This window comes from Trichosurus vulpecula, chromosome 7 (assembly GCF_011100635.1).
Source record: "Trichosurus vulpecula isolate mTriVul1 chromosome 7, mTriVul1.pri, whole genome shotgun sequence".
Classification (NCBI taxonomy): domain Eukaryota; kingdom Metazoa; phylum Chordata; class Mammalia; order Diprotodontia; family Phalangeridae; genus Trichosurus; species Trichosurus vulpecula.
The window spans coordinates 58,744,155-58,771,867 of NC_050579.1; the positions used below are offsets into that span (position 1 = coordinate 58,744,155).

General features: G+C 43.2%; 2 protein-coding genes across 2 annotated transcripts; both read right to left on the reverse strand.

Annotated features, from left to right (window-relative positions):
• Positions 1–1,669: 1,669 nt before the first annotated feature.
• Positions 1,670–7,176, reverse strand: PIFO (primary cilia formation). The gene is made up of 6 exons (XM_036767311.1): positions 7,152–7,176; positions 6,781–6,923; positions 5,364–5,462; positions 3,153–3,286; positions 2,260–2,377; positions 1,670–1,738 (listed from the first exon to the last, which is right to left on the reverse strand). Exons 1-6 carry the CDS (start codon positions 7,174–7,176, stop codon positions 1,670–1,672), a joined length of 588 nt encoding a protein of 195 aa, XP_036623206.1.
• Positions 7,177–11,264: 4,088 nt separating this feature from the next.
• CHIA (chitinase acidic) lies at positions 11,265–27,391 on the reverse strand. The gene is made up of 11 exons (XM_036767310.1): positions 27,367–27,391; positions 24,861–24,890; positions 23,193–23,394; positions 22,277–22,333; positions 20,355–20,520; positions 18,639–18,763; positions 15,856–15,979; positions 14,424–14,609; positions 13,386–13,505; positions 13,134–13,275; positions 11,265–11,521 (listed from the first exon to the last, which is right to left on the reverse strand). Exons 1-11 carry the CDS (start codon positions 27,389–27,391, stop codon positions 11,265–11,267), a joined length of 1,434 nt encoding a protein of 477 aa, XP_036623205.1.
• Positions 27,392–27,713: the final 322 nt, after the last annotated feature.

The window sequence follows — 27,713 nt, forward strand, 5'->3', positions numbered from 1 at the left end:
ATCATGTTGGTCAACATAGACCAGAATACCGCGGGCTTGTGTGAGAAGCGGGGCAGGGGGGGAGGGGCATTGGGTGGTGCTGAATCTCTGTTCTCCGACTTAATTTGCCCTCAAGGGCCTTTCCAACTGCATTCAGCTGCCTCTAATCCCAGCCTTTAAACCATTGGGGCTGCTTTTCTGGTTGACCCTTTGAAGCAGCAGCAGCAACAGCAGCAGCAGCAGAGTTTTCCACCATCTCTGGCTCCCTCACATAATCATTCAGGACCATTTCTATTCCAGGAACCTGTGGCTGGGAATACACTTAGGAGGAAAAAGCCAATGGCTTTCCTATAACCACTGGTGAGTCCTAAGATTCTCCCCTACCATAGCCACCCATAGAAGCCTAAATACGGTAATAAAGGATCTTTGCTTTTAAGAGTAAAGCAGAACATGCAGACTGTGCATCCTGAAGGATCCATGCCATAGCCTAGAGAGAGACAAGAGGCTTCAGAGGTCATCTAGACCAGCTTCTCAGTTTTACAGATGAAGAAACTAAGGTCCAGAGAAAATTACTTGTCTGACATCAACAGATTATCAGCAGCAGAGGTGGGACTTGAAATAAGCTTCTCTTACTTTCTCCCCAGTTTTCTTATCACTAGACCATAGCTGCCCCTCTATGCCATGGGAGTTTGGTAAAGAGTTTGACAAAGTCCACTTATCCAAGGAGAGATTCTTCATAATTCTGGTAGCCAAAAATCTCCAGCAGCTTTGTTCAGCTTGAATTGGTTAACTGCCCTAAATGTGGCTTCGAAGAGCTCCTAGGTACCTGCTGGGATGACTCTTGGGGGGCCCTCAGGGTTCTGGTCCATGAAATACTTAGCAGCATTGCTGTGTGGCCTTCAGACTGGGACTAGTACTAGAAGATCCTTGGGGGAGGGGGAGGAGATTGGTTGGTTTTAGGGCTCTTGAGCCACTACTGGAGAGACAAAAAAAACCACCACCAGGTCCATGCTACAGAGACCTAGAGTGACTTAAAAACCTTAACGAGTCCTAATAAACCAGTAAAAAGGGTCCCTTGCACCTAGAGGGGGCCTGGGCCTAGGTAAGGCCTGCTTTGGACTTTCCAGGCATACCCAGACCCTAGCCTTACCTCCTACGCATAAGTGGGACAAAAAAGATAGTAACAAAATGGAATGTGAGGAACATACTAAAGTATGAAGGGTGCTGTTTAGGAAGCAGAGATTCTGGATTCAAATCTGGACTTTGTCACTTCCTGCCCGGGTGACCTTAAGCAAGTAATTTAACCTCATTTTTCTCATCTGTAAAATGAGAGTGTTGGGCTAATGACCTTTATTGTCCCTCCTAGCTCTAAATCTAGGATCCTGTTGACCTCACCGGGGTGGGGAGCTGAGGGTGGCTATTTGTTTGTGTTCCCTCCAAATAAACCCATCCTAGGGGTCTCACAGCAGGGATCACTAGGCCCATATACTTGACACATATATTTGACAAACTGACACATGAAGACAACACACTCTTGAGTTTTTAAGAAGTACTATTTTGGAACTTAGAATGAACCACTCCCCGCCTAGGGTTCAACCCCGGCAGACAAGAGGGTAACAGGGGTACCTTGCCTCATGGCGTTAAGACTAAGTTGGGTTGGGGGGAATGAACAAGATGTCAGAAAGATCTCTCAGCGGTAATATAGGCTTAGGTAGGCCACTCGGTTCCGATGTATCCTGAATTCTTTGTCTGTTATCAGCTGTAATGAAAATGATGCTAGTGAGTATCAGGTATTCAAAGTAACATTTCCCCTCCCAGTGGTCCAAGGAGACTATGTCCTCTGTCCCTAGTTCTTGCAGCTACCTTGCTTGCGTCTGTTCCTGGGGAATATAGTTTCAGGGTCTGATCTTTAGCTATTCCTGGGGAATAGCTAATCACTCAAATGAAAAATTACAAACATAAATTTTACATTTACATGGTCCACAGTAATATTTCTCTCACTATACAAATATACAAATATTTATATGTTGTCTTAGAATTTTTTCTAATTACCCGATATTTGTACCCAGATCATGAATTCACAGATATGTGTGTGTGTGTGTGTGTGTGTGTATGTGTGTGTGTGTGTGTGTGTGGAGATCATCTAACTCACTTGACATATTCTTCTAGTAACTGGACTCTAAACTCCTTGAAGGTAGGCAAGTATTGCACATAACCTAGCATGGTGACGCTCACACTTAAAAGGTCTATTGAATGAATGAACATCTCTCTAATTCGTACCTCAGTTTTTAGGGTCCTTTTCTTTAGGACTGGCACTTGAGCCCAATCTGGAGACCCAAATTTCATTGGCCAAGTGACTTTCCGGGAAATCGCGGTCTCTGGATTGTAGGTTCCAGGGCTAAGGAGGCAAATTCATACCATGTCTAATATTTTTGTTACCACCTATGTGAACCCATGCATTACTGCAGAATTCCCAGGACTCTGACTACTGGGGAAGGCTTGACTGATTGATTTCCTGTTTGGGTGGGAAGGAATAACGGATCTTTAGCTAGATGTTTCACTGAATGCTAGGATTTAAGATGCTCTGCCTTGCCTTTCCCTAGTACCAGGGTCCCCAGAACAAAACATTCCTGTGACTATTCTGTACCAAGAGGTGACTGGGGATCCCCAAGATTGCAAATTTCATGGCTAATGGCAGGTATCCAAGATGAAGTTGGGAAGTTTTGCCTGAAAATCTACCATGATGCAACAGGGGTTCTTAACCTGGGGTCAGTAAACTTAAAAAAAATTAAATAACTAATAATTGTTTTTCTTGTAGCCCTATGAATTTTATTTTATATATTTTAAAAAGGGGTCTAGAGGCTTCAACCAGATTGGCAAAGGGACACAAAAAAGTTTAAGAACTGCTGGATTTGGAAGTCCACTAATAATTAGCAACAGCATCAATTCCCTGAGGAAAGGTCTTAGGAAGACCCAAGCTAGCTCTTTCCCACAGAACTATGAATACACTCTTATTCCACCTCTTATTCCTTGTTAGGCAGGTATTTCATGTTTTCTCTCAGAGGATTTAAATATGGAATGAATCGCTAACTCTGACAGAGTTTGATCACCCCTAGCTGGCTACTTTCCTTACCGCCGTGGTGACATGAAAGAGAACCAAAGATTTGACATACCCAGGAAAGTAAGATGAGTCTGTGGCTCTCTCATCAAATCGATTTGAGATGGAGTTAAACGGAGCATAAGGAGGAAGAGCACATTGGGACTTAATTTTCTGTAAGTCATATGAACGTGGACTGGGCTTCACCTCCTATTTACAAGAAAATATAGTCATTGAACAGATTTTACATATACAAAGGTGGGCTACACAGGCTTTCAGTGGTGGTGCTTGGGGGGGTGGGGGGGAGTTGGTGTAGATCTGGAGGGCAGATCAACCTCAAGCTAAACAGGAATCAACAACAACTTCTTCTTCTTCTTCTTCTTCTTCTTCTTCTTCTTCTTCTTCTTCTTCTTCTTCTTCTTCTTCTTCTTCTTCTTCTTCTTCTTCTTCTTCTTCTCCTCCTCCTCCCTCTTCTTCTTCCTCTTCCTCTTCCTCCTCTGCCTCCTCCTTCTCCTCCTCCTCCTCCTCTTCTTCTTCTTCTTCTTCTTCTTCTTCTTCTTCTTCTTCTTCTTCTTCTTCTTCTTCTCCTTCTTCTTCTTCTCCTCCTCCTCCTCCTTCTCCTTCTTCACAGCAATACTTGTATGACCTACCTCACAACAAATATTACCCGCCTCACAGACTTCTGAGGATCCATTGAGATATTTGTAAAGTGCTTTGAAAACCTTAAAGATCTAAATAATTATTGGTGTTCAGTAGTTTCTTACTCTTTGATTCCCCATTTGGGGTTTTCTTGGCAAAGACACTGGAGTGGTTTGCTATTTCCTTCTCCAACTCATTATTTTACAGTTGAGGAAACTGAGGCAAACAGGGTTAAGTGACTTGCCCCGGGTCATATAGCTAATAAGTGTCTGAGGCCAGATATCTGATTCCATGTCCAGTGCTCTATCCACTGTACCACCTAGGTGCCCCAATCTAAACAATAATAATTTATTGATTATTTGAAAGAAGTCATTTGAAAGAAGGAGGAAATTCCAGATGTGAGGTGGAAGTGGAAGAAAGGGGAAGGAAATTGGCATTTATGTGCCACCTTTCTAAGTACGGGGCATACAAATACAAACAAAAAAATAGTCCTGGCCCTCAAGGAACTTAAACCCCAGTGAGGGAAGATACAGAAAAAGGAACTAAAAAGCCAGGGCGAAGGCAAAGAGCAGAGCCACATATTTCCCATTTTGTATTTATCTGAGTAATACTTCATGTCAGTGGCAAGTGCTGTTTAAAATGCCTCTGACTGCCCTTCAGATATGGAAGACTCCCTCATGGATATAGAGCTGAGAACCTCAGACAAGACCGCTGGGCTGGCGACTTCAGGGGTATGCCATCGGGCGAACAGTTCAGATATTTCCCTATCTGGCTGGATAATAAATGAAGGTGGCACAATAGCAGCTGTTGTTCAGTGGTATTCAACTCTTCCTGATCCCATCTGGGGTTTTCTTAGCAAAGATACTTGGAGTGGTTTATCATCTCCTTTTTCAGAGAGGAAACTGAGGCAAACTGGGTTAAGTGACTTGCCCAGGGTCACACAGCTAATAAGTGTCTGAGGCCAGATTTGAGCTCAGGATGATGTCTTCCTGACCAGGCCCGACACTTACTATTGTGCCACCTCGCTGGCCTCACAAGATATTACAGATATCCTATCTGTACAAGGGCAGGTTGTATTAGTGGAAGGCAAGGGGAGTCATTGGGAAGCGACAATAATATAAACAAAAGAGCACTGATAAAATCTTAAGAAAAAAAAAGAAAGAGTGCTGGGCCAGAGAACTGATTTGGAATCCCTGCTGTGATGCTTCCAAGCTGTGTGACCCTTGCTTGCTCATATTAAGATGGCGATAATACCACCTCCTTCCCAGGGATCTTGTCAGTCACTTGGTGAATCTGAAAGCCCTATAGAAAAAGGGACTACTATCATTGTTATTATTGTGCCATCACAAGGACATAGATCAGGCGATCTCATCATCAAGCACCTTGTCCTCCCTCCCTGAAAATACAGTTCCATGAGAGGGGTTGAGACCTCTGCCTTTCTGTTCTCCCATCTTTTTTCTCTCACATACATGCATGTGGTCAAATCTAGGCATTAAACATTTATTCAGCAGCCCCTATGTGCCAGGCACCATGCTAAGTACTGGGGAGACAAAGAAAGGCACAAGGAATTCCCTCTCTCAAGGAACTCACAGCCTAGTGTAGATGCATGGATGACCTTTAAATCAAAGTATACAAAATTGTCACTCACCTTACGATCCGCTTTAAATCGCTGGCTCGTCCTGGATCCAATGATATAGCCCTTATTACTCATAGGGACCTTAGCAAGGTTGTATGCCAGGTTATTCTTCTACAGGTTTATACATGTAAAAAGACAATGTCAGGAAGCAAGTCCTACCAAGCTGCTTACCCCAGCATCAATGAATGTGGGATCTTCTTTCATTCTGAAGTACCTGGACCAAAGAGACCTTCCTTCCTCCTTTCTCCTCCATTGCCCTGCTAATCTTTGCACACCAATGTAGAGTCATAGGAAAGCAGCTGGATTTGGAATTTACTGATGAGGTTTGAAGTAAGGGACTTCTAAGGTTCTTTCCAGCTCTTAATGTATGATTCTAACCTGTCCAGGTTTACTTATATACATGACACAAATAAATTTATAAGAATTTTTCAGAAGTTATTGAGGTGCAAATATACTGTTCAGGCCACAAAATAGTTCATTCCCATTCCCTGGTCCCCCAAACCTTTAACTTTTTGGAGCCCTTTCCCCAGAGCTTTTCTGATGAAAGCTGGTCCAGCCTGCTATAAGAAAGTACCTAATTGCCTGTGTTTCGGGAATTTCATAGATTAGGTGTCTGAGAAAGCACCAGGTTTGTCCCAAAGGCCTATGAGGGAAATCCTGGCTTTTTGGCTTTTTAAAATTTTTTTTTTAGGGGAGAAGGCAGGGCAGTTGGGGTTAAGTGACTTGTCCAAGGTTACACAGCTAGTAAGTGTGTCAAGTGTCTGAGGCTGCCTTTGAAGTCAGGACCTCCTGACCCCAGGGCCGGTGCTGTACTCACTGAACCATCTAGCTGCCCCGCTTTCTGGCTTTTCTTGAGGCTGTTGGGTAGAGGGCATGAGTGGGGTCAGGGCTACAAGAGGCAGGAAACAACGGAATGACTGGGTTTTGGCCAGAGGTATGGAGATTCAGCATGCAATCATATTGGAGGGAAGAGGGAGTGGATGCTCAGCCCTCCATGTCATTGAGAAGGAGGAAGTTCAGCATATAGCATTATTTGGGTCGTTTTAGAAAACACTCTCAAAGGGGTGGTAGCACACCATATCACTGGATATTGGCAATATGAGAAGTGAGGAAGATTTAGCACACAGAATTGATGAAGAGGAGTGGAAAGACAAGGGACTGACTTATGGAGGGGCAGGGTGAGCACACAATAACAGTGAGGAACTGGGGGAGTTCACCTCATAGATTCATGCTGAGATGGGGGAGGTTCAGCATCGTTGCAAGGAGGGGATTCATTAAACAAACCACTGGTGGGATATTTGATTGGTCAGGTATGGGGCAGTTATTCTCCCATCACACACTGGATCCTAGAGAATTGAGAAAGGAGGACCACTAAACCCCAGAGAGCACAATGAGGATACTCACATCATACCCTACATAGGATACTCACCTCATCGTTAAAGTAGCATCCAGGTCCTCTGTGAGGTGCCCCCATAAGGGGCACATTCTTAATACCTAGTCTGGTTGGAGGGTGGAAGAAGGGGAAGATTTTCCTCGGTTGGCATGATCCAAAACAATATTTCAGCTGCGCTTCTAAAGGTCAAGAAAGAGCAGAAGTGCCCAATGCAGAGTGTGCAGGTCCCCGACGGACCAAAAGTGTGGCTGTGTGTGTGTGTGGGGAGGGTCATTAGTGGTGGCCTCCATACGGCAGTACTGTATGGCAAGCCAATGTGCCAAAGTCTCCTCCGTGTCCTCTCTTCTGTCTGAACCCCAACGCCACCCCTACCCAGTCCAAAAGCTGATCGGAGGAAACCCACTGACCTGACACGTCCCATTCCCAGTTCATGTCGCTAGCTATGTGTACTGTGGGTTGTCAGGACAACAGAAGGGGAGGGCGGGGGAGGGCGGAGGAGCGGGGAGAGGCCTGCGGCATCGATTGCGTGGAAGTCCAGGTACCCCAGGCATGGCGGGGCGGGGCGGGGCGGGGTAGGCAGCACCGAGCTGAACCGATGTGCGTAGAGATCCCTCCCCAAATGCGCTGAGTTGTCTTTCGCCTTCTCTCCTTCAGTCATCATAGGAATAAGGCGGCAATACTACTAAACTGTCTTTGTTCAATTCAGCTCCGTTGCTGAAAGTCACCAGACTTCGGGTTTGTAAAAGGTGGATGCCACTCGATTTTTAAATTTAACCTGCAAACGCCTAACGAACGTGTTTTCAAGTGTGTCTTTTTTGGGGGGTGTGGGTTGGGGACGGAGCTAATACTTGTAATAGGGGAAAAGAAAGCTCATTTAATTTTCTTCTTTCTAGACTCATCATTCATTCGGCTTCTGTCATCTAATGAGATGAGCTTTCCCCGGTGCTTGGGAAAATGTAACTTTGGTGTTCTCTACAGAAGAGGAAGGCAAGGGGGTCCTAGTAGAAAGAGAGCATAACAGAGACCTCCGGTTTCGTGTACAGTCTTTTCTTTCTCTTCCGCTGTGTATGTGGAAATACTCGTGTTATACGGAATTTAGTAAGATCAGAATAATAATAAATGATTGTTTTAATGAAGGACAACAAGACAAAACGAAAGAAAGACCAAAGACATTCAGGGAAACTCTTCTCCTTGGATTCTCTCCATCACAATGTGCATATATATTTCTATATATCTATATCTATACATTTCTATTTCTGTATCTGTATATCTATCTCAGTTTGATTACTTACCTGTCCTTTGTAATCAGAGAGTCATTCAGTAGGTTTATTTCTGTTAACAGTTTTGGAAGAATCTTTAATGATTTTAACATACGGACGTACAACACCCTGTTGGAGAAGAACCCCCGAAGGTTTTGCTCTAATAAATCAAATCTCCGCACCGCCCCCCCCCCCCACTTTTCTGGACACCATTCTTACCTGTTTCTTCTGTGTGACCGATTTTCTTCAGTTTCTTTTGCTGGCTCATCAGCTATATCGAATTCCCTAACTGTGGCTGCTCCCAAAAGTTCTGTCCTAGGCTTTTTTCTCCCTCTATGCTCTCTCTGTGAACTCATCACCTCCTATGAGTTTGACTATCATCCCTTCAGTAAATGACTCCAAAGAGCTGTATATCCAGCTCCCATCTCTGGAACGTCAATCCTCCATCACCAATTGCGTATTGAACATTTCAAATTGGATGTCCTGGAGATGTCTTAACTAAACTTATTATCTTTTCCCTTAAACTCATCCTTCCTTCCTAGGGCAGCTAGGGGAGTGTAGTGGTTAGAGTATTGGGCCTGGAGTAGGAGGACCTGAGTTCAAATGTGGCTTCAGACTCTTACTGGCTGTGTGACCTTGGGCAAGTCATTTAACCCAGTTTGCCTCAGTTTCCTCATCTGTCAAATGAGCTGGAGAAGGAAATGGTAAACCACTCTAGTATCTTTGCCAAAAAAATCCTAAACAAGGTCATGAAGAGATGGAAACAACTGAATGATACCCTCCCTTCCATCCTTTCTTATCGCTACTGAAAGCGTCACCATCTCTCAGGTCCTCTCGGCATTATCCTTAAGTCTTTACTGACTCTCACCCCACGTAGAACAATCAGTTGCTAAACCTTGCTGCGTACTTCCACATCTCTTGCACCTGACCCTTCTTTCCATTCCTATAGCCTGCAACTTTAGTTTGGGCACTGGTCACCTCTCACCTAGGTTACTAATTATTAATTGATAATTACTAATCCTAATTGATTTCCCTATCTTATCTTTTATCTCTCCTGTCCATCCTCCACACGACTGCCAAAGTAATTTTTCTTGAACACAGACCTGATGCCCTGACTCTTCTACTCCACCAACTCCACTGGCTTCTTATTGCTTCTAGAATAAAATTTAAATTCTCCTGTTTATCTCTGAAAGCCCTACACAACTGACCACAGCCTGTCTTTCCAACCCCATTGAACATTATTCCCCATCCTGCGCTCTGTGGTCCTACTACACAGGCTCTGTTCCTCACCCATTAACCTTCATCTCCCCTTTTCATGCTTTTGCACTGGTTGCCCCTGTACTTGGCATTCACTGCCTCATCACTTCTACCTCATAGAGTCCCTCTCGTCCATTATGACAGAGCTGAAGAACTCTCTTGTGCGCGAAGCCTTTCCCCACCTCCCACAGCTGTTAGTGCCCTCCCTCCCCAGCTATCTTGTATCTAACTACTTTGGCTATACTTTTATTCACTTTATATTTATGCTATAACAAAAATAATGATGACAATTTTGTTGTTGTTTAGTCATTTTCAGTCATGCCTGACTCTTCGTGACTTTTTTGGGGTTTTCTTGGCAGACACTGGAGTCGTTTGCTATTTCACTATCTTGCTGGATAATAAAAGAAGACAGCACATGTGCTAATTTGAGCTGTTGTTGTTTGGTGGTGTCCAACCCTTTGTGACCCCATTTGGGGTTTTCTTGGCAAAGACATTGGAGTGGTCTGTCATCTCCTTCTCCAGCTCCTTTTTCAAATGAGGAAACTGAGGCAAATAGGGTGAAGTGACATGCCTAGGATCATGCATCTAGTATGTGTCTGAGGCTGAATTTGAACTCAGGTTTTCCTGATTCTAAGCCCAGCACTTTATCATCTGTGTCTTCTAGTTGCCCTGATGATGATGATGATGGTGATAATAATAGCTAGTATTTAGGGGACACAACACTGGAGTACGAGATCAGGGCTACTGGAAGTAATTAGATTTTGTAACTTGAGCAAAGATTTCATTCTATTTGTAACCCTCCCCCCCAAACTCCATCCAGGCTAGTGGGACACCAAAAGTAGTGGATTGGCCTGGGGTTAAAAGCCACATCAGACATTATACAAGAAAGAAACCTCTTTTTTTTTTTGAAAAACTCCTTACCATGCCTTTAGAATCAGGCCAATATGCCTCAATCTTCCCTATGTCTCTCTCTCCTCTCTGTTTATGCATCTCCTCCCTCTTTGTGTCTCGCCTCTCAGTTTGTTGTTTCTGACTTTCTATCTCTCTCCTCTCTTTAAGTTTCTATGTCTCTGTGCCTCTCTTTGGTTTTCTTTTTCTGTTTCTGTGTGTCTCTGTCTTCATAATAGCTAACATTTTCATAGCATCTACTATGCTAAAAACTTTACAAATATCTCCTTTGATAGCAATCCTGGGAGGTAGGTGTTATTAATAGCTCCATTTTACAGATGCAGAAACTGAGGTGAGCAGAAGTTAAATTGCTTGCCCAGGGTCATACAGCTAGTAAGTGTCGGAGGCCATATTTGAACTTGGGTCTTTCATCTATCACCTTATGAGCTAAATGATCGGAGAAACGCTTCAGATGATCAGGGAGAGGGAAATGATGAATGACTCTGGAATATAAGATTTCTGGGTACCTTGAAATAACCACAGAGATGAACAGGCATTGGGTTGGCATAGAATTCGGGGAGCAAGGTGAAAATAGTGTTTAACTTCAAGTCAAAAAACCTAGATTTGAATTTGGATCTGCCATATACTAACTCTGTGTCAAGTCAATGAGTTTCAGTGCCATCTGTAAAATGGGGATAATAATCTTTTGTTCGTTATCTCAGTCAATCAGCAAATTAGCATTTGTCTGGTGCTTACTATGTGCCCAGCACTGTGCTCCAGGAGCCGGGGGTAGAAAGAAAGGCAAAAGACAAATCTTTGTTCTCAAGAAGATCACAGTCCAGCAGATGGACTCCCACTGAGCTTTTGTAAATATAAGCTATAATCACAGCAGTGACTTCAAGGGGAAAAAAAAGCTGTCCCTTCCCACGTATACCCCAAAGGGTGTGCCCATGCAGTCTTTAACATCTGCCTCATACCAACATTCTCACCTAAAATGTTTCTGTATTAGCCACACAAGGTGGAGACCATTTGAGTTTTCATTGCTGGCTTTTATTGTAGAGTTATAAGCAAAGGGTATCAAGTCGGGAGAATGGGAAAAGGAAAGGAAGGTCAAGTTTATGCCCAGTTGCAGCACTCACAGCTGGTGTCAAAGACAAGTCCAGACTGGCAATACTGCTCGTAGGTGATGCCGTTCAAACAATGCCAGAAAGCATTCTTGTTATTGGCCACAGGGTAGAGACCATCAGCTTTGCCAGCGCAGAATCCGCTGCTCCCAGAGCTGCTCCCAGAACTGCTGCTCCCACTGCTCCCACCTGAGCTGCCACTTCCGCCACTGCTGGAAGCTGATGTGTTTGCAGCTGAGGCTGTACAGCCTGGAATATCAGAGCAGAAAATCGCTGTGGCCTTAACAAAGGCTCATGGCACTAGGGAAGGAGAGGTTTGAGCACTGGTTGGAAAGTCAGGTTACCTACATTTGAATGGCAAACTCTGTAACCTTAAAAGAGCCCCTTATAACCTATCTGAACTTCAGTTTCCTGACCTGTAAAAATCATACCATCTACCAAAAAATGGTTGTAAGGATTGTAATGTAATACATTACATTAAGGATTGTGTAAGTAATGCAACCATTGTAATGGTTGTAAGGATATGTAACATATAAAAAATAAAGATAATATACTTAAAACATCACATAAACCCTAGTTAGGTGACATGGCTGAAGGGGATATTCACTGACTCTGGAGAAGGAGGACCTTTGTTTGAGTCCTGTCTCTGATGCTATTTTTGTCACCTGGGGTATAGAATTTATTTCTGCCTCTATAAAATGAATGGGCTGAACTAAATGGCCTCCGAGGTCCCTTCCAACTCCTGAGCCATGATCCCATTACTATGAAATAAGATTATTTATGGTGTATATTGTGGCTAATAATATTTGTAAAATTAGTGTTTGTACTACCTACCTCACACAACTCATGGGAAACTAGATTTAGATCTGAAAGGGAACGGAAAGATCATCTAGCCTGTAAAGGAGACACTTGAAGTTCAGAGAACTTATGGGACTCACCCAAAGTCACACAGATAATAAGTGGTTGATTCTAGATCTGAAGCCAGTTTTTATGATCCTAAATCCAGTACTCTTGCCACTTCACCATTTTGTTGTTATAAGAAAAGTGCTTTGTAAAGCTTTATACTTTGGGCAAGTCATGTCTATACCGTATAGAGTTTGAAGGGACCTAAGAAAATCTAGCTTGGAATCGTGAAGACTCATCTTCATGAGTTCAAATCCAACCTCAGACACTTACTAGCTGTGTGACCCTGGGCAAGTCACTTAACCCTGTTTGCCTCAGTTTCCTCATCTGTAAAATGAACTGGAGAAGGAAATGGCAAACCTGTCTGTTATCTTTGCCAAGAAAATCCCAAAATAGCATTACAGAGAGTCAGACATGACTGAAATGATGTAAAAATAACAAGAATCCTGCTATTCCAACTCCTTTGTTTTGCAGAGGGGGAACTGAGGCCCAGGGAAGCTGAATGATTTGCTCAAGGTCAAGCAGGTAATTAAACACCAAAGGTGAGATTTGAATCCAGGACCTTTGACTGCAGAGTCAGTGTTCTTTTACCTTGGACCTCCATTTTTTTTTCCTGTAACATGAAAGGGTTGACTTAGATGATGCTGGAGGACCCTTCCAGCTCTAGGTCTGTGGCCCCATAAATCCAAGCCACGATGGTCCATTATTCTGCCTTAAAACTGTCCAAAGTCAACAAACTTGGCCATTTTTTTCACCTACTCCATCACTGATTTCCACTTACATCACAAGCTATGTTCTTGACATTACAAGGATGAGGACACACGTGAATATCTGATTCTCAGAATGGGGATAGGCATTTAGTGGTTGATTGTTTCAGTTATTTTTCATGTGTCGTAGGGTGTGGGAAGTAGACAAGGGGCATTTTGGGACCCTGGGAACATCTGCAGCTCCTACTCACTTGTGCTCTCCAGACCCAGGGCTTTCTTCAAGGTGTTGATCAGGGGGAATTTTCCCTGGTCACAGAAAGTCCCAGTGAAGTCATCCAGATCAATGGCCCAGACCATGGCTCCTGCAAAGTTATTCTTCTTCAGCCACTCAGCCTGTAGGGGCAGGACAGATGTTTTCTTCAGGCCCAATCTTGGGTTCTCCCAAGGCTTTGGGCTACAAATAGGGATGAACAAACTCAGGGGAGCCCAGAGAAATACCCTACCTTGATTTGGAAGCTCTTGGGGTTGTCATAACCAACCCAGTCACTGCTTTTGTAAGCATAGGGGACGTCCTCAGAAGCCTCCCACACCTGAGTCGCACCATCCTTCAGTAAGGGGCAGATCTGAGAAAAGAGAACAATGAGGCAGGATAATTGAGAAAAGTTTTCAAGAAAGGGGTTGAGTGGAAATGACTTCAAGGGGAGAGCTTGTAATCCTATTGGTGAACACCTTACATCGGGATTCTAATTCCTTACAAATTTTTGATCATTATTTTTAGTAATTATAAGGATACTGAGAGATGTAAAGAAGGGGTTTAGGCTGCGACGTATCAGAGGGTTCATGGATTTGAGGTGGGAAAATTACATTTTTACTTTCATTGTCCTTTAACTGGAACTTAACATTTCCTTCAAGTACTTAAAACATCACTCTGAGAGGAGGCCCACAGACTACCAGATTGCCAAAGGATGTTTATAGCATAAAAAGGTTAAGAACCTCTGGTTCAGAGAGATGATTTCCAAGATCCCTTCCCAATGTAACATTCTTTGGTTCTATGACAATAACAACTGGCATGTAAGGTGTGGCCTGACGGTTTTTAGGACTCTATAGATTTACAAAGATTCTGTGATGATGAACGTTTGCTCTCCCACAGTCTCCAGGTGAGAATTTCAGATATTCTCTGTGGCCTGGGTGAGGGTCTACCTAAAAGTCAGATTTTTCTGGTCTTCCAGTGGCCCTTCTAAGGTAGACAAGAACAATAAGGCAGTGTGGTACCGTGGAAAGAGAGAAAGAGAAGCCAGGTTCAAATCTAGCCTCTGATACTTAACTCTCTGTATGACCCAAAGAATTCATGTGATTCTTAGTTTTCTTATCTCTAAAATGAAGAGGTTGGCCTTGATGACGTCTGGAGTCTCTTCTAGCTCTAGCTCTATGGTATTTCCCTTCTACTTTCTGCTTTGAATTAGAGGAAATTGGGACAGCATAAGAAGGCTAAGGGTCGACAACAGTCTTTCCCCATTTTCACACAACTTCTAGACACATACCTCATAGTAAGCCCAGAAGCCAGCCTGCCTGGTGTAGGACCCAGCAGGACCAGGGCCAGAGGTAGGGGCACCAATGCCGGTTTCAGAAGGATTGCTCAAGATGAAGGTGTGTCCGTAAGATGGGAATCCAACAATGAGCTTCTCAGCTGGGGCACCATTGTTTTTCCAATAGTTCATAACATAATCCTGCAATGGAAGCACATTTAAACTTGGCCCATCTTTCTAGGCCCAGTTCAAATACCTCATCTTTCTTAAAGCCTTCCCTGGTTACTCCCTATTAATAACAACCAGGATATAAATTTTGGCCTGGCACTTTTTAGGACTCTATAGATTTACAAAGATTCCATGATGAATGTTTGCTCTCCTATAATCTCCAGATGAGAACTTCAGACATTCTCTGTGGCCAGAGTGAGGGTCTACTATCAGCAAGAGCAGTTTGTAATTCTCTTAAGCATGTCATATTATGTTTTGTATAATAGTTAATTATAGTTAATTAGAAGTAACAACTATAATTAATTATAGTTAATTTTAATGAATAGAGAACTGTCTTTTCTCTTCTTTGGGGTGGTATGCTCTTTGAGAATCTGCCCTCAAAGAGATTTTTAAATTTTATTTTATTGTCTTCCTCAGCATTCAACACAATACCTCACATATAATAGATTTTAACAAGTGATGGTTGAATAAACGAATAGCTGAATGAACACTTATTCCATCCAGGAGGCAGATTCTTAATTGTTAGCTTACTGCCCTACCTGGCATAGTCAAATGATCAAAGTAGATACGGAAAGTGCTTTGAAGACTTTAAAGCCCTCTATAAAGATAAGTTAGTAGTAGCAGTAGTAGTATTAAATGAGATCTTATTTATAAAGCACTTAGCACAGTGCCTGGCACATTGTAGGCATTTATAAATCCTTCTTCTCTTCCCTTTCCCTAGTTCAGGGGGAGTGAGCATTTATATAGCACCAACTACGTACAAAGCACTGAGCTAAGAACTTTACAATTATCATCTCATTTGGTCCTCACAACAACGCCTGCAACATACGTGCTGTTACAATCTCCATTTTACAGTAGAGGAAACTGATGCAAATAGAGGTTAAGTGACTTGCCCAGGGTCACACAATGTTTGAGAGTCTGAGGCTGGAGGTCTTCCTGACTCCAGGCCCACTGCTCCATCTACTGTGTCACCTAGCGGCCTCCAGCAGTAGGAGTGATGGTGGTGGTCATGGTAGTGGTAAGCTTGACATTGCAGAATTAATTACTGATGACCTGATCGGTTTCCCCAGCATAACAATTTAATGCCTTTGCCATGTATTAGAAACGATTAGTTGATTACTTGATCAGATAGCTGAATTGACAGTGCATTCTGTGCCCCATATTGGTGATCTTCTTCACCTCCAGTCGTCCTTGGAGTCTATGCAGGGGCTTCACTCACCACATTGAGGTAGGTGTTGCTGCCGGTGTCACTGGGGTTTTTGTACAGGGGGCTGTTCTCTCCAGTGTAGCCCTCCGAGGAGCTATGGAAGTCGTAGGTCATGACATGGATGAAGTCCAGATACCTAGATTGGAGAACAGAATTAATGGCTATTTATTTCCTGTACCCCTGTCAGGGACAGCCTCCCATTCAACTCAATTCTGTTAAACAAATAAGTGCCATCACTATGGACTTTCAGCTGGGGAAATCAGGGAAGGTTCAGGAAGGAGGTGGTACCAGGGCTGAGCTCTGAAGGAAGAAGAAGATTTCAACAGATAAGAGATATAGAGGCATTCCAGGCATGGAGGCAGGACTGTGCAAATGCATGGAAACAGGAAAGTGGGGAACAGCTGATTGGTTATGTGGCTTGGCTAGAATGTAGGGTGAATAAAAGAGAAGTAGTGTGACATTAGCCTGGAACAGTAAGCTGGGCCCAGGTTCCAGAGGGCTTTAAAGCACAGGTATAGATTTTGATCTCTCTCTCTCTCTCTCTCTCTCTCTCTCTCTCTCTCTCTCTCTCTCTCTTTCTCTCTCTCCCCCACTTCTTTCCTTCCTTCCTTCCTTCCTTCCTTCCTTCCTTCCTTTCTTCCCTCCTTCCTCTCTCTCTTTCTTTCTTTTGTTTTTAAAGAACATATTTCCTCAACTATCCATGGCAATATTTTAATTCATGATTCTTTTCTTTTTTAATAATATTTTATTTTTTCCCCAATTACATGTAAAAACAATTTTTAACATTTGTTTTAAAAATTTTTATTTCCAAATTCTCTCCATCCCTCCCCTTCCCTCTCCCTGAACAGTAAGCAATTTGATCTAAGATATACATGTGTGATCATGCAAAATATATTTCCATATTAGTCATGTGGTAAAAGAAAACACAGACAAAAAACAACCCATGATAAAATAAAGAAAGTGGTCATCCATGATTAATTAATACTTCCTTATTTCCTAGCTATTAGGAAATCAGATGTAATAATGAACCCTCCCCTTTTCAGCTCCTTAACAGACTGATAAATATTGGAAAAGGGAGCAGTGAGAGGCCAACTGACTGGTCTAAGGAGGTAGCTTTCCATTCATAGGGTTAGACCCTATGTATCCTAACTCTATCAGCCCCTTGTAAATCTAGAGAACCCTCCAGGCTGCCAGAGCTGTAATATGCTTAGAATGTAGAAGGTGCTGTGGGAATTCTATCATGAGGGAGGACAAGGAGTGGTCACAGAGCAGATGGAAGATGCATGCAGCTATTTCATTCTCTTCCTTTCGTTTTTCTCTCTCCTTTGGTAGCCGTATTAGAGAGCCCAGAACTTTGGAGGGTGGCTGGGGAGCCAGGAGCAACTACCCTCCAGCCCCTCTGGGAGGTTGGGTGGCTTTGTAACAGGCAGACCAACAGGGCCTACGTCATCGCGTACCCTTCACAGGAATGTGTGTCTGTGTCTTTAGGGTTATTGCTCAGAATTGTATTTTCAATTTGGGAGGGATTTTGGGTTAGATTTGCAAATCTGTATTGAGCTAAGAATTTTGCTAAAATCTCATGCAACTGCAGGTCCTTATGGAATACCCTTTCTCCTCTATTTAGAGCAGATTACTACTCTTACTGACTAGGGTTCGACTAAGTAGGATCTCCTGTTAACCATTTGTTTGAAAAGTTCCCAGGTTTGACCAGAAAGGGGAACCAGCTATACTCCCAACTCTCTTCCAAGTGTATTATTAGTAACAAGTTACTGAGCAGAAGCGTGACATGTATGGGTATGATGTCAGGAAGAAGTATAAAGGACAAACTGGAGGCAGAGAGGTCCTTTAGGAGGCTATTATCATAGTCTAGCCAAGTGGTAACAAAGGCATGAACTAGGGTGAAGGATTGAGTGAGTGGAAAGGCAAGGATAGAGATTGCTAAGATAAAAATGCCAAGACTTCACTTGGAATGCCACTTCCAATACCAATCACTTGGAAAGTGATTAGATGTGAGGGATGAGGGAGATAGAAGGGCCAGAGATGACTTCAAGCTTTATGTACCTGAGTGACTTGGAGATTAGTGTTGCTATGGGTAGAAAGAAGGAAGTTGGGAAGATATGCAAGTTTTGGGGGGAAGATTATGTGTTTAGCTTTGGTATTGAAGGAATATCCAGGAGGTAGTTAGACATGAAGGGCTGAGAATCAAAGGGAATACTGGGGTTGGCTAGATAAATTGGAGAATTATGGGTGCAGAGGTACCAATTCAACATTAGGGAGTGGATAAGATGGAAGAATAAAGAAAGAAAAGAGTCAAGGACTGATCCTTGGAGGACATGTTTACTTAAGGGGGAGGAAGATGAGGATGAACTAGCAAATAAGACAGACTAGGCAAAGAGCTAGCAAGAGAACCAGGAGAGGGAAAAGAACAAGGGAGGGGAGAATAATAGGAAGGAGGGAGTGGTCAACGGCATCAAATACTTGAGAAATGCTGAAGATCAATCAATAAGTATTTATTAAGTGACTACTCTATGCTAAGCACAGTACTAGGTACAGGAGGCACTGAGGATTGTAAAAAGACTATTCAAGTTAGCCTTCAAGAGGTCATTGTTAATTTTGAAGACAAATTTCACTGGAGGGACGGAAGCAAAGGCCAGATTGCAAGGAGTTGTGGGATAAATAGGAAATTGGGAACCTTTCCTGGAACCTTCTGAGACAGACCTCGACAACTGGCTGTCCTAACACAAGTAACAACTGAACCCCAGAGAGACACTTGGAGAACCAACTGTTGTACTCACTGAGAGAGCTGGGGGATGTCATAGCCAGACTCGATGGTGGAGATGCCGGCAGCCACAGCAGCAGTGACCATCAGCCTGGGTTTGTTGATCTGCTTGGCTTCCTCCTCAAAGGCTTCACGCATTTCCTGGGGGTGAACAGAAGAGAGCAAGCAGCCAGTAGCCCAAAGTTAGACTTCTCTGCCTTCTCTCTGGACTCAACCAGGCTCTTCCATTGATGATTCATTCATATGCATCACTAATTCAATTTAGTTCACAGGATCATGGGAACATAGATCTCTCCTTGGTGCCCAGCACAATGCCTGGCACATAGTAATCACTTCATAAATACTTGTTGCTTGATTGATTGCAAGGAACCTCAGAGATCATCAAGCATTTATTAAATCTCAGGCATCAGTGATTAAAAACCAAAACCAAAACCAAAATGAAACAGTCCCTAACCTCAGGAAGCTCACATTCTATTGGGGGAGGGTGTGTGTGATGGTGGAGGGAAGAACATATACATAGTTAAATAAATACAAAATGCATACAAGATAAATACAAAGTAATTGGGGGAGTGAAAAGCACTGACAACTGAGGAAATCATGAAAGGCCTCTTGGAAGTGTTGGTAATTGAGCTGAAACTTTAAGGAAGCCAGGGATTCCATGATGCTGAGATGAGGAGGGAGACTGTTCCAGGCATGGGGCACAGACTATGCAACATTACAGAGAAGAGAGAGGGAATCTTATATCTGTGGTGGGTGGGATGGTGAATTAATAGGGAGGTATAAAAGGATTGCCTAGTCACAGTGAGGGCTCGGTTGAGATTATGCAACAAAAATTTGCAATGGACTCAGTTATAACAATTATATGATTTTCTCCACCTTTGTTCAATGGCACATATACAGTAGTGAAGGCAATAGATGATGGCAAGACCGAGACTTGGCAGGGCACGATTGGCAATGCGGTACAGGGTCAAGGGACTCGAGAAGAGGGCAGTATAGAGCTGAACTGATTCCAAAAAGTCCAGGTGGGGCAAAGAGGAGAGAATGCCTAATGCAGAGGTGATGGCCTGGGAGAGGACTAAGGAGCTGGGGGACTGGGGGTCATGGTATGGATAAAGAACAGAGTTTGATATTAGAAAGCAGAGGGAGAGGGGGAAAGCCAATTAATTGTAATTGGATAAGGGCATTTCAGAGTTAATGAACATGGAAGGTGGTACATTTGTAAGTGATGGCAAGATCAAGGGTATGATGAGCTTTCTGTGTGGCTGAGGTGGGGTGGAAGAGTAGGTCATAGGAAATGAGCAGATTGAGGAACTGGGATGTTAGGATATTTGGGGGAGTTGAAGTATGTATGTTGAAGTCCCCTAGAATGAGAGCCAAAATTGGGGAGGAGAGAAATATTGTGGGCTAGGCACTTAACTCATTTAGGAAAGAAAGGAAGGGTCTTGGAAGGTGGTAGCCAACAGTCACCAGAATCTTGATTGGATGATAAATATAGATTGAATGAGCCTCAGAGGAGGATTGCTGGTGGTAGAAAGAGAACCTAGAAGGACAATGGGAAGCAATGAGTATTCCAATTTCCATACCAGTGAATTAGGGGGAATGAGCAAAACCACAGCCAGTGTTGGAAAGGTGGCCAGAGAGGCTTTGCCATCAGGAGAGAGCTAGGGCTCAGTGTGAGTCAGATGATGGAAGGAGTAGGAAGGGAAATCACAATGAGATGTGTCCAGCTTACCTTGACCAGGACAGTGAAGAGGTCCTTGTCCTGAGCAGGGCTGCCTCGAGACCCAGGGTACTCCCAGTCAAAGTCCAGCCCATCAAACTCATACTGGCGCAAGAATTTAATGACTGATTTGATGAAGGTCTGGCGATTCTCAGAAGTGGAAACCATGGTGGTGAATCTGAAGGAGACAGAAAGAATATGGAGTAAGAAAATTCATAAGCAGATCACATCAATCTGTGAAACTTCACGTTTCTTTCTGAGTGACGTGTAAAGCTCTGTTGATATGCATCTCAGACTGTGCCCATCTCCAGCTCACACTTTGAAACCAGAGAGCATGGTCCTTTCTTGGGTCATCATAGTAAAACCATGTGACTGTCCCTTATTCTCAAGGTGGAAACTTCCACAAAGTTTTGATGATTGGCAGCTCTTCAGTGTCCTTCACTCCTTCCATCGTCTCTGTTCCCAAAGCCTGTTGTTTTTAATTTTCCCAGTATTTCTAGAAGGCAATTGCTTTTTAAAAATCTCTTTAGTCACTCTTCATGTCTAGACCCTGATCTTCCTCTGGGTTCACTGTACTGTCCTCTATGGTTGAACAAGTCCAAATTCTTCGCTGTCGTTTCAAAGCTTTAAGTACATCCCAGCCCTGACCAGTTCCCTTCTCCAGTTTTCTGCTACCCTTGCTCTCTTAACTTCAGCTCTATCTACTCATGTGAACATAGTAGTCCCTTTATATATTCCTCCCTTCCCCCTTCTAGTCCTTCTTCCTATTTAATGTTAACAATTCTCTCCTGTTCTAATTCATCATTATTTAGTATCATTCAAAGAGTTTCTGAATTCCTATAGCTTCCCCAACTAATTGGAGGTAAAATGGTAACACTTCAAATGGGGAATCTCTAAAATTTCCTTGTTATTCACTCCCCTATCCAATACACCAAATACACCAGATCCTCAATGTTCATGCTGTGGGATCATATTATAACCAGATCCTTAGAAATCACAAAGAGTCTCAGAATTGGAAGAAACCTCAGAAGTCATCCGATGTCACCTCTGCCTAAGTAGGAATCTCTTCTAGAGCGTTGCCAGCAAGTTATCATTCACTCTTCATTTGAATACTTCTGGTGAAGGAGAACTTATCACCCTTTGAGGCAACCCATTTTACTTCTGCATAGCTCTACTTTTTAAAGGCAGTTTTTCTTTCTATTGAGTCAAAAATCTACCTTTTTTTTTTTGCAACTTCTGCCCATTGCTCCTATTTCTTCCATCCCAATCCAAGTGGAACAAATGAACTCTTTTCACATGATTACGCTTTAAATATTAGAAGATGGTTATTATGGCTCCCCTTAAGTAGCTTCTTGTCCAGGATCAGTTTCTTTAACAGATCCTTGTTCATCATGGTCTAGGAGCTCCTTCTCCACCTTTGGATGTGCTCCAGGGTGTCATGTTTGTCTCTAAATGTGATACCTAGAGCTAAATACCATGTTCCTGCTGTGGTCTAAGCCAGGCAGAGTCCCTTTTTACTTCAATAATTATAGAATGTCAGATCTGGGGAGGTCTCAGAGATCAAAGAATCTAACACTCTCATTTTTCAGGAGAAGAAACTTGAGATTTAGAAAGGGTGAGTTTTTCCAGACCACATTTCTGGTTAGTGTCAGAGCTGAGAATAGGACCCAGTTTCCCTTCTCCTAGGTTAGTAAAAATCTAGAAGGAAGCCCAAGGAAGAATGTCCTTGGTTCAGACAATTTCTACTCTATTTACTTATTTTATGTATATATCTTTTAATCTTGGCCTTTTTGCATCTCAGTTATGGTGTCAGTCTTATACTGTAAGATCCCTCAGGGCAGGGGAAAATTTGACCTAACCTCTCTGCAAAGCACCTCCCTGCTTAAGACGAAGCTTTTAAGTCCTTCTGGTGTTGATTCTGGTACTGGACTTACGGGGCAGTTCCAAAGTTCCAGCCTCCAATGGCCAGGAGAGTCTTCAGTTCACTGTTTCTGTAGAGAGAATAAAGAGCAAATGTTAAAAACCTCCTTGCATTGACTAGTTTCTCATAGTGAGAGAGACTGGTTGGGTAGCTCAACAGGACGGTCCCTGAAGCAGGATTGACGAGGTGCCAGAGGACTGTGGGAGGTTGTTGTCCTCCATTTATTTATACATTCCTCGTGGCGTGAACACGGTCAGTGAGTATCCCCTGGCCTTTTGGGACCAAGATCAAGTGTGTTTATTCTTGAAGACAGAAAGTACCATCGGCATCTTTTTGGTTACCTGCCATGTGCCTGATTTACAAACATAGCTGTTTCATTAGTAGAGGGTGTGTAGCTTCTGTTCCCTCAGAGGAATCTGTAAATCTTAGTGCAGGAAGGAATTTCTGTGGTCAATGGGGATTTCTAGACCAGTGGGGAATGGAAAGAAATGGAAGAGAATGATCGTTTATTAAGTACCTTCTATTCCAGGTACTGTGCTAAATGCTTTACGGTGACTATCTCATTTGTCTTTTTTTTTGGAGGGGGGAAGGCGGCGCAATTGGGGTTAAGTGACTCACCCAAGGTTGCACAGCTAGTAAGTGTGTCAGGTGTCTGAGGTTGGATTTGAATTCAGGTCCTCCTGACTCAGTGTGCCACCTAGCTGCTCCAGTTACTATCTCATTTGATCCTCACAACAACCCTGGGAGGTGAGTGCTTTTATTATCTCCATTTTACAGATGAGGAAACCGAGGCAGACAGAGGTTAAGTGACTTGCCCAAGGTCACACAGCTAAATGTCTGAGGCTAGATGGGAACTCAGGTCTTCCTGACTCCAGGTACAGCACTCTAACCACTGGGCCACCCACCACCTCCTTTTCCCACCTCCTTACTTGTTTTTCAAACCATTGAAGGATTTGTAGAGGGTCACGTCATTCCATTCCGTTGTGGTGATCTCATTGTCACTCATTCCCGCAAAAGCATAGATCAAGTGAGTACAGAGGCAGGGGTCGATGTTGTCGGGCTTGAAGCTCCCCAGGCCTGGCCTGTACTGGGCCCAGTTGGTGAAGTAGCACGTCAGGTAGTAGGCGGAGCCTGTTGGCAGCAAGGAGCAGATGTCATGGCGAGGGACAGCAGCAGAGCCTGCTCATTCATTCATTCACAATTCATTCATTCACATATTCATTTACACATTCATTCATTCATTCATTTACACATTCATTCAACTAGCATTTATTAAGTACCTACTATGCGCAATGCATACACTGGCAATGCAATGACAAAAATGAAATAGTCCCTGTCCTCAAGAAGCTTCCATTCTACTGGGGAAAACAACAGGTACACAGGTAAATATAAGATATTATATTATATATAGCTATATAGCATAATTATGTATAAGGTATATTTATATATTATAAGGTAATATAAATACAAACTAGATAAAATGTAACTTTCAGGGTAGAGGTGGGCACTAATAAATGGGGGTAAGAGAGTAGAGGGTGGTCAGCTCTCCTTTAGGGGGTGGCACTCAAGTGGAGTTTATAACAATTATAACAAACTAGTATTCAGAGAACACTTTAAGGTTCGTAAAGCATTTTTTACGTACGTTATTTCATTTGATCCTCGTAACAACTCCGTGAAGTAGATACAATTATGATCCCTATTTACAGATGGGAAAACTCAGGCTGAAAGAGTTTAAGTGACCCGTCCAAGGTCATACAGTTAGGAAGTGTCTCAAGCGGGTACTGAGCTCAAAGCTCAGCATTCTATAGGCTAATGGAATGCCCAGTGGGGGGTTTACAGGCGGTTCTCAATGATCTGGTGGAGGGCAGCAGGCCTTGTTAGTAGAGTGACTACTCTGAATGTGGTTAGCTCCAGCTACTAAAGTAAGTTAGCCTTCTCTGAGCTTGAATAATGACCTATATAATGTACAAAGAAATTATCAGCGCTTAATAATAGCTAGGGGCAGCTAGGGGGCATTGTGCATAGAGTACGGGGCCTGGAGTCTGCTCTCAGACACTTACTAGCTGTGTGACCTTGGGCAAGTCACTTAACCCTGTTTGCCTCAGTTTCCTCATCTGTAAAATGAGCTGGGAAAGGAAATGGCAAACCGAGCCACTATCTCTGCCAAGAAAACCCCAAATGGGCTCACGAAGGGTCACAAAAATAATAGCTATGATTTATAAAGTGCCTACTAGGTGCCAGGCATTATACAAACACTCTCTCATTTGATCCTTACAACTACCCTGGGAGGCGGGTGACGTTATTATACCTTTATTACATTCTTACTACCTTACTATGTACTACATTCTTATTACATTCTTCAATTGAATAAACTGAGACAGACATTCAGTGACTTGCTCAGAGTCACACAGATGATAATAAATGTCTGAAACAGGACTTGAACTCAGTTCTTCCTGAATTCAGGGCCAGCTTTCTACCCACTGTGACAACTAGCTGTCCTTCGTATATTTGAGAATTGGCTAGGTCTACAAGGATCTTGTAAAAACGAGTGTGTTTGTGTAGGGTGGGCAGTGGGGAAGCAGGAGCCTGTGACTTACCCAGCTGAGCAAGCAGTGCCAGGGCCAGACCTAGAGAAGAAAGAGAAAATCAATCAACAAACATTTATTAAATACCTAATACATACCAGACACTCTGCTAGGTGCCGAAGATACAGCAAAATTGCCTAGTCCCTGCCGTCAAGGAGCTTGCATTCTGTCAGGGAACATCCTATTTGGTTCCAATAGTTTTCATGCCCCCAGTCCTGTGAGTTCTTGGGGTCCAATTCATCTCAGTCATAGTGTTCTAAGTGGGTTTTCAGGGAAGCTAAGACTATCGTCTGCCAAAGGAGAAAACCAAAGTTAATGCACACCATAGTCAAGATGGTGAGCTCTTCACTCATACAGAGGTTCCCACTCTGTATGTAGGCTGCTCTCCTACAGAATCACAGAATTCCAAAGAAGAAAGGGACCTCAGAGGCCATCGGGCTTAACCTTATGCAGGGATTGTCCCTGATAAATGATCACCCGGCTTCTGCTGGGAAGCTCCCAGGTAAGGAGAGCCTACTATTTCAGCTAGATGGATTGGTGGATAGAGTGTTGGACGTGGGGTCAGGAAGGCTTGAGTTCAAATTCTGCTTCAGATATATATGAGCTCTGCAACTCTAGGCTAGTCAGTTAGCCTCTAAGTTTGGTCATCTGTAAAATGGGGAATGGATGAACAAGGTGTAGTCTGTGATTGTGATGGAGTACTATTGTGCTATAAGAAATGATGGGCAGCAGAAAAACCTGAAAAGACTTACCAGAACTGATGCAAAGTGAAATGAGCAGAATCAGAAGAACATTGTTCACAGTCACAGAAATATTGCATGATGACCAACTGTGAATGGGTCAGCAATACAATGATCCAAGACAGAGCTGTTGTGAGGATCGGAGGAGATAACCTATGTAAAGTCCTTTACAAACTCTAGAGTACTATATAAATGCTTTGTTGTTGTTATTATTATTTTCTAAGTCAGTCCTTTCTACTTTTGGACAGCTCTAAATGTAACTTAGATTGAGCCAAAATCTACCTCTCTGACATTTCTACCTAAAATCCCTAGTTCTGACTTCTGGAGCAAACTTGAATAAGGTTAATCCCTCTCCTACAAAATATTAACATAACTAAAGACTGCTTTCATGTCTCCTTCCTAGGGCAGAGGATAGCAGGGACATTCCCTGCAGGTGTCTGAATTCCAGGCCTCCACCTTCCCATGTCACAGATAGACTCTTTAGGAGCCCAGAGGTCATACTGGGGGGCCAGGTGCTTGCTATCTATGAGAGAGCTATTGTCCGGGCTTCCTCAATACATTGTCCAGGGTTCCCAGAACACACAGAGGCTCTGTCTGCAGAATCGTCCTTTCCTTCTATCCATCATCTGCCTTAGGCTGAGACCATTCAGTTCATTTGCATCAGATCTCATTTGTCTGAGAAGAATGTGCTGAATGGAGTCTTGAGTGACTGCTGGAACAGTGCAAATTCCATGGTGCATGTAACCAAACGAGTTAGAATAGACTGTCAAAGAAAAGTTAATCTGAAAAAAGTGGTGTGTGTGTGTGTGTGTGTGTGTGTGTGTGTGTGTACAGTTGACTTGTTCTCTCTGTGCTGCTTTCGCTTCCACAAAGGATGATACCAAGCTGAGCAAATGAATCATCCTGGAGTCTTCTCTACTACATCAACCTTTACTTTTCAGCTTTCCTTTTCTTCTCCTGGCTGTTGTAATTGATTTGGTAAATAAAATTAAGGAGAAATCAAGAGGAAGTACCAAGGGTGGTTACTGAAGAAATAGGAAAAAAACCCAGAAGGAGGTGGGAGGGGGAGCCAACAAGTCACCCCAGGATATGGCCGTGTCTACGTCAGGAGCAAAGAGAGAAGAGGTCTTTCGTGAGTTAAGTATAGGAAGTCAGTCATGGGAGCAAGAAAACCAGAGGTTGGATGAGGAGGACATTTCAGAATCTCGAACGTCTTTGAATTCTTTTAAACACACAGGCATTTATTAACTGTGTACAATAACTCCTCCAGGGCAGGGATTGTTTCACTTTTGTCTCTGTCCTATTGCCTACCTAGCACACACACACACATATATATATTTATATATAATATCACAAATTTATGGACTCCAGGTTAAGAATTTCTACCCCTTACATTTTACAGATGAGAAAACAGGTCCAGGAGTTGCTTATGTAAGGCAGGCTGTGAAAGTATCAGAGGTGGAATGGAAGAAGATAAAGTATTATGAGATTAAAATAGACAGGACACTGGGCTTGGACACAAGAAAAACTGGGTCCAGATGCCACCTCAGACAATTACTAGATGTGTGACCTTTGGGCAAGTCACTTAACCAACCTGTCCTTCAGTTTCCCCATCTGTAAAAATAAAGGATTGGACTTGATGGGCTCTAAGATCTCTTTCTAGCTCTAAGTCTCTGAGCCTATTATCATACATAGTGATTCTTTACTAAAGACCCAGAAAGAAAAGGGAAGAAAGAAAGTCACCAGAGATTGAGTTTCCCCTTAGAACATTGACTTACCAGTGAGGATGATGGACTTTGCCATGGCTGCTGTAGGTACTGGTCTAGCAGGGGTTGGTCTCCAAGTTTTATAGTGCCTGACCCAAATCTTATCAGGAGGGCACCAAAGTATGGGGGCATTTGACCCGGAAGTTCATGTGGCTAATCAGTAAGTCAACAGACCTCCCCTCAACTCCACATAATAAAGGGAATACAATAAAGTCACCCCTTCAAAGGACAGTGATGATAGTGCCATGGAAGGACCAGCTTAATAGCTCTTTGGGCAGTTTCCAGAGCTGATAAGCCTTTGGAAAAGGAGTCTAGCTGGGTTCTGTGCTGTGGACATTGCGTACCTGGAATAAAAGCAT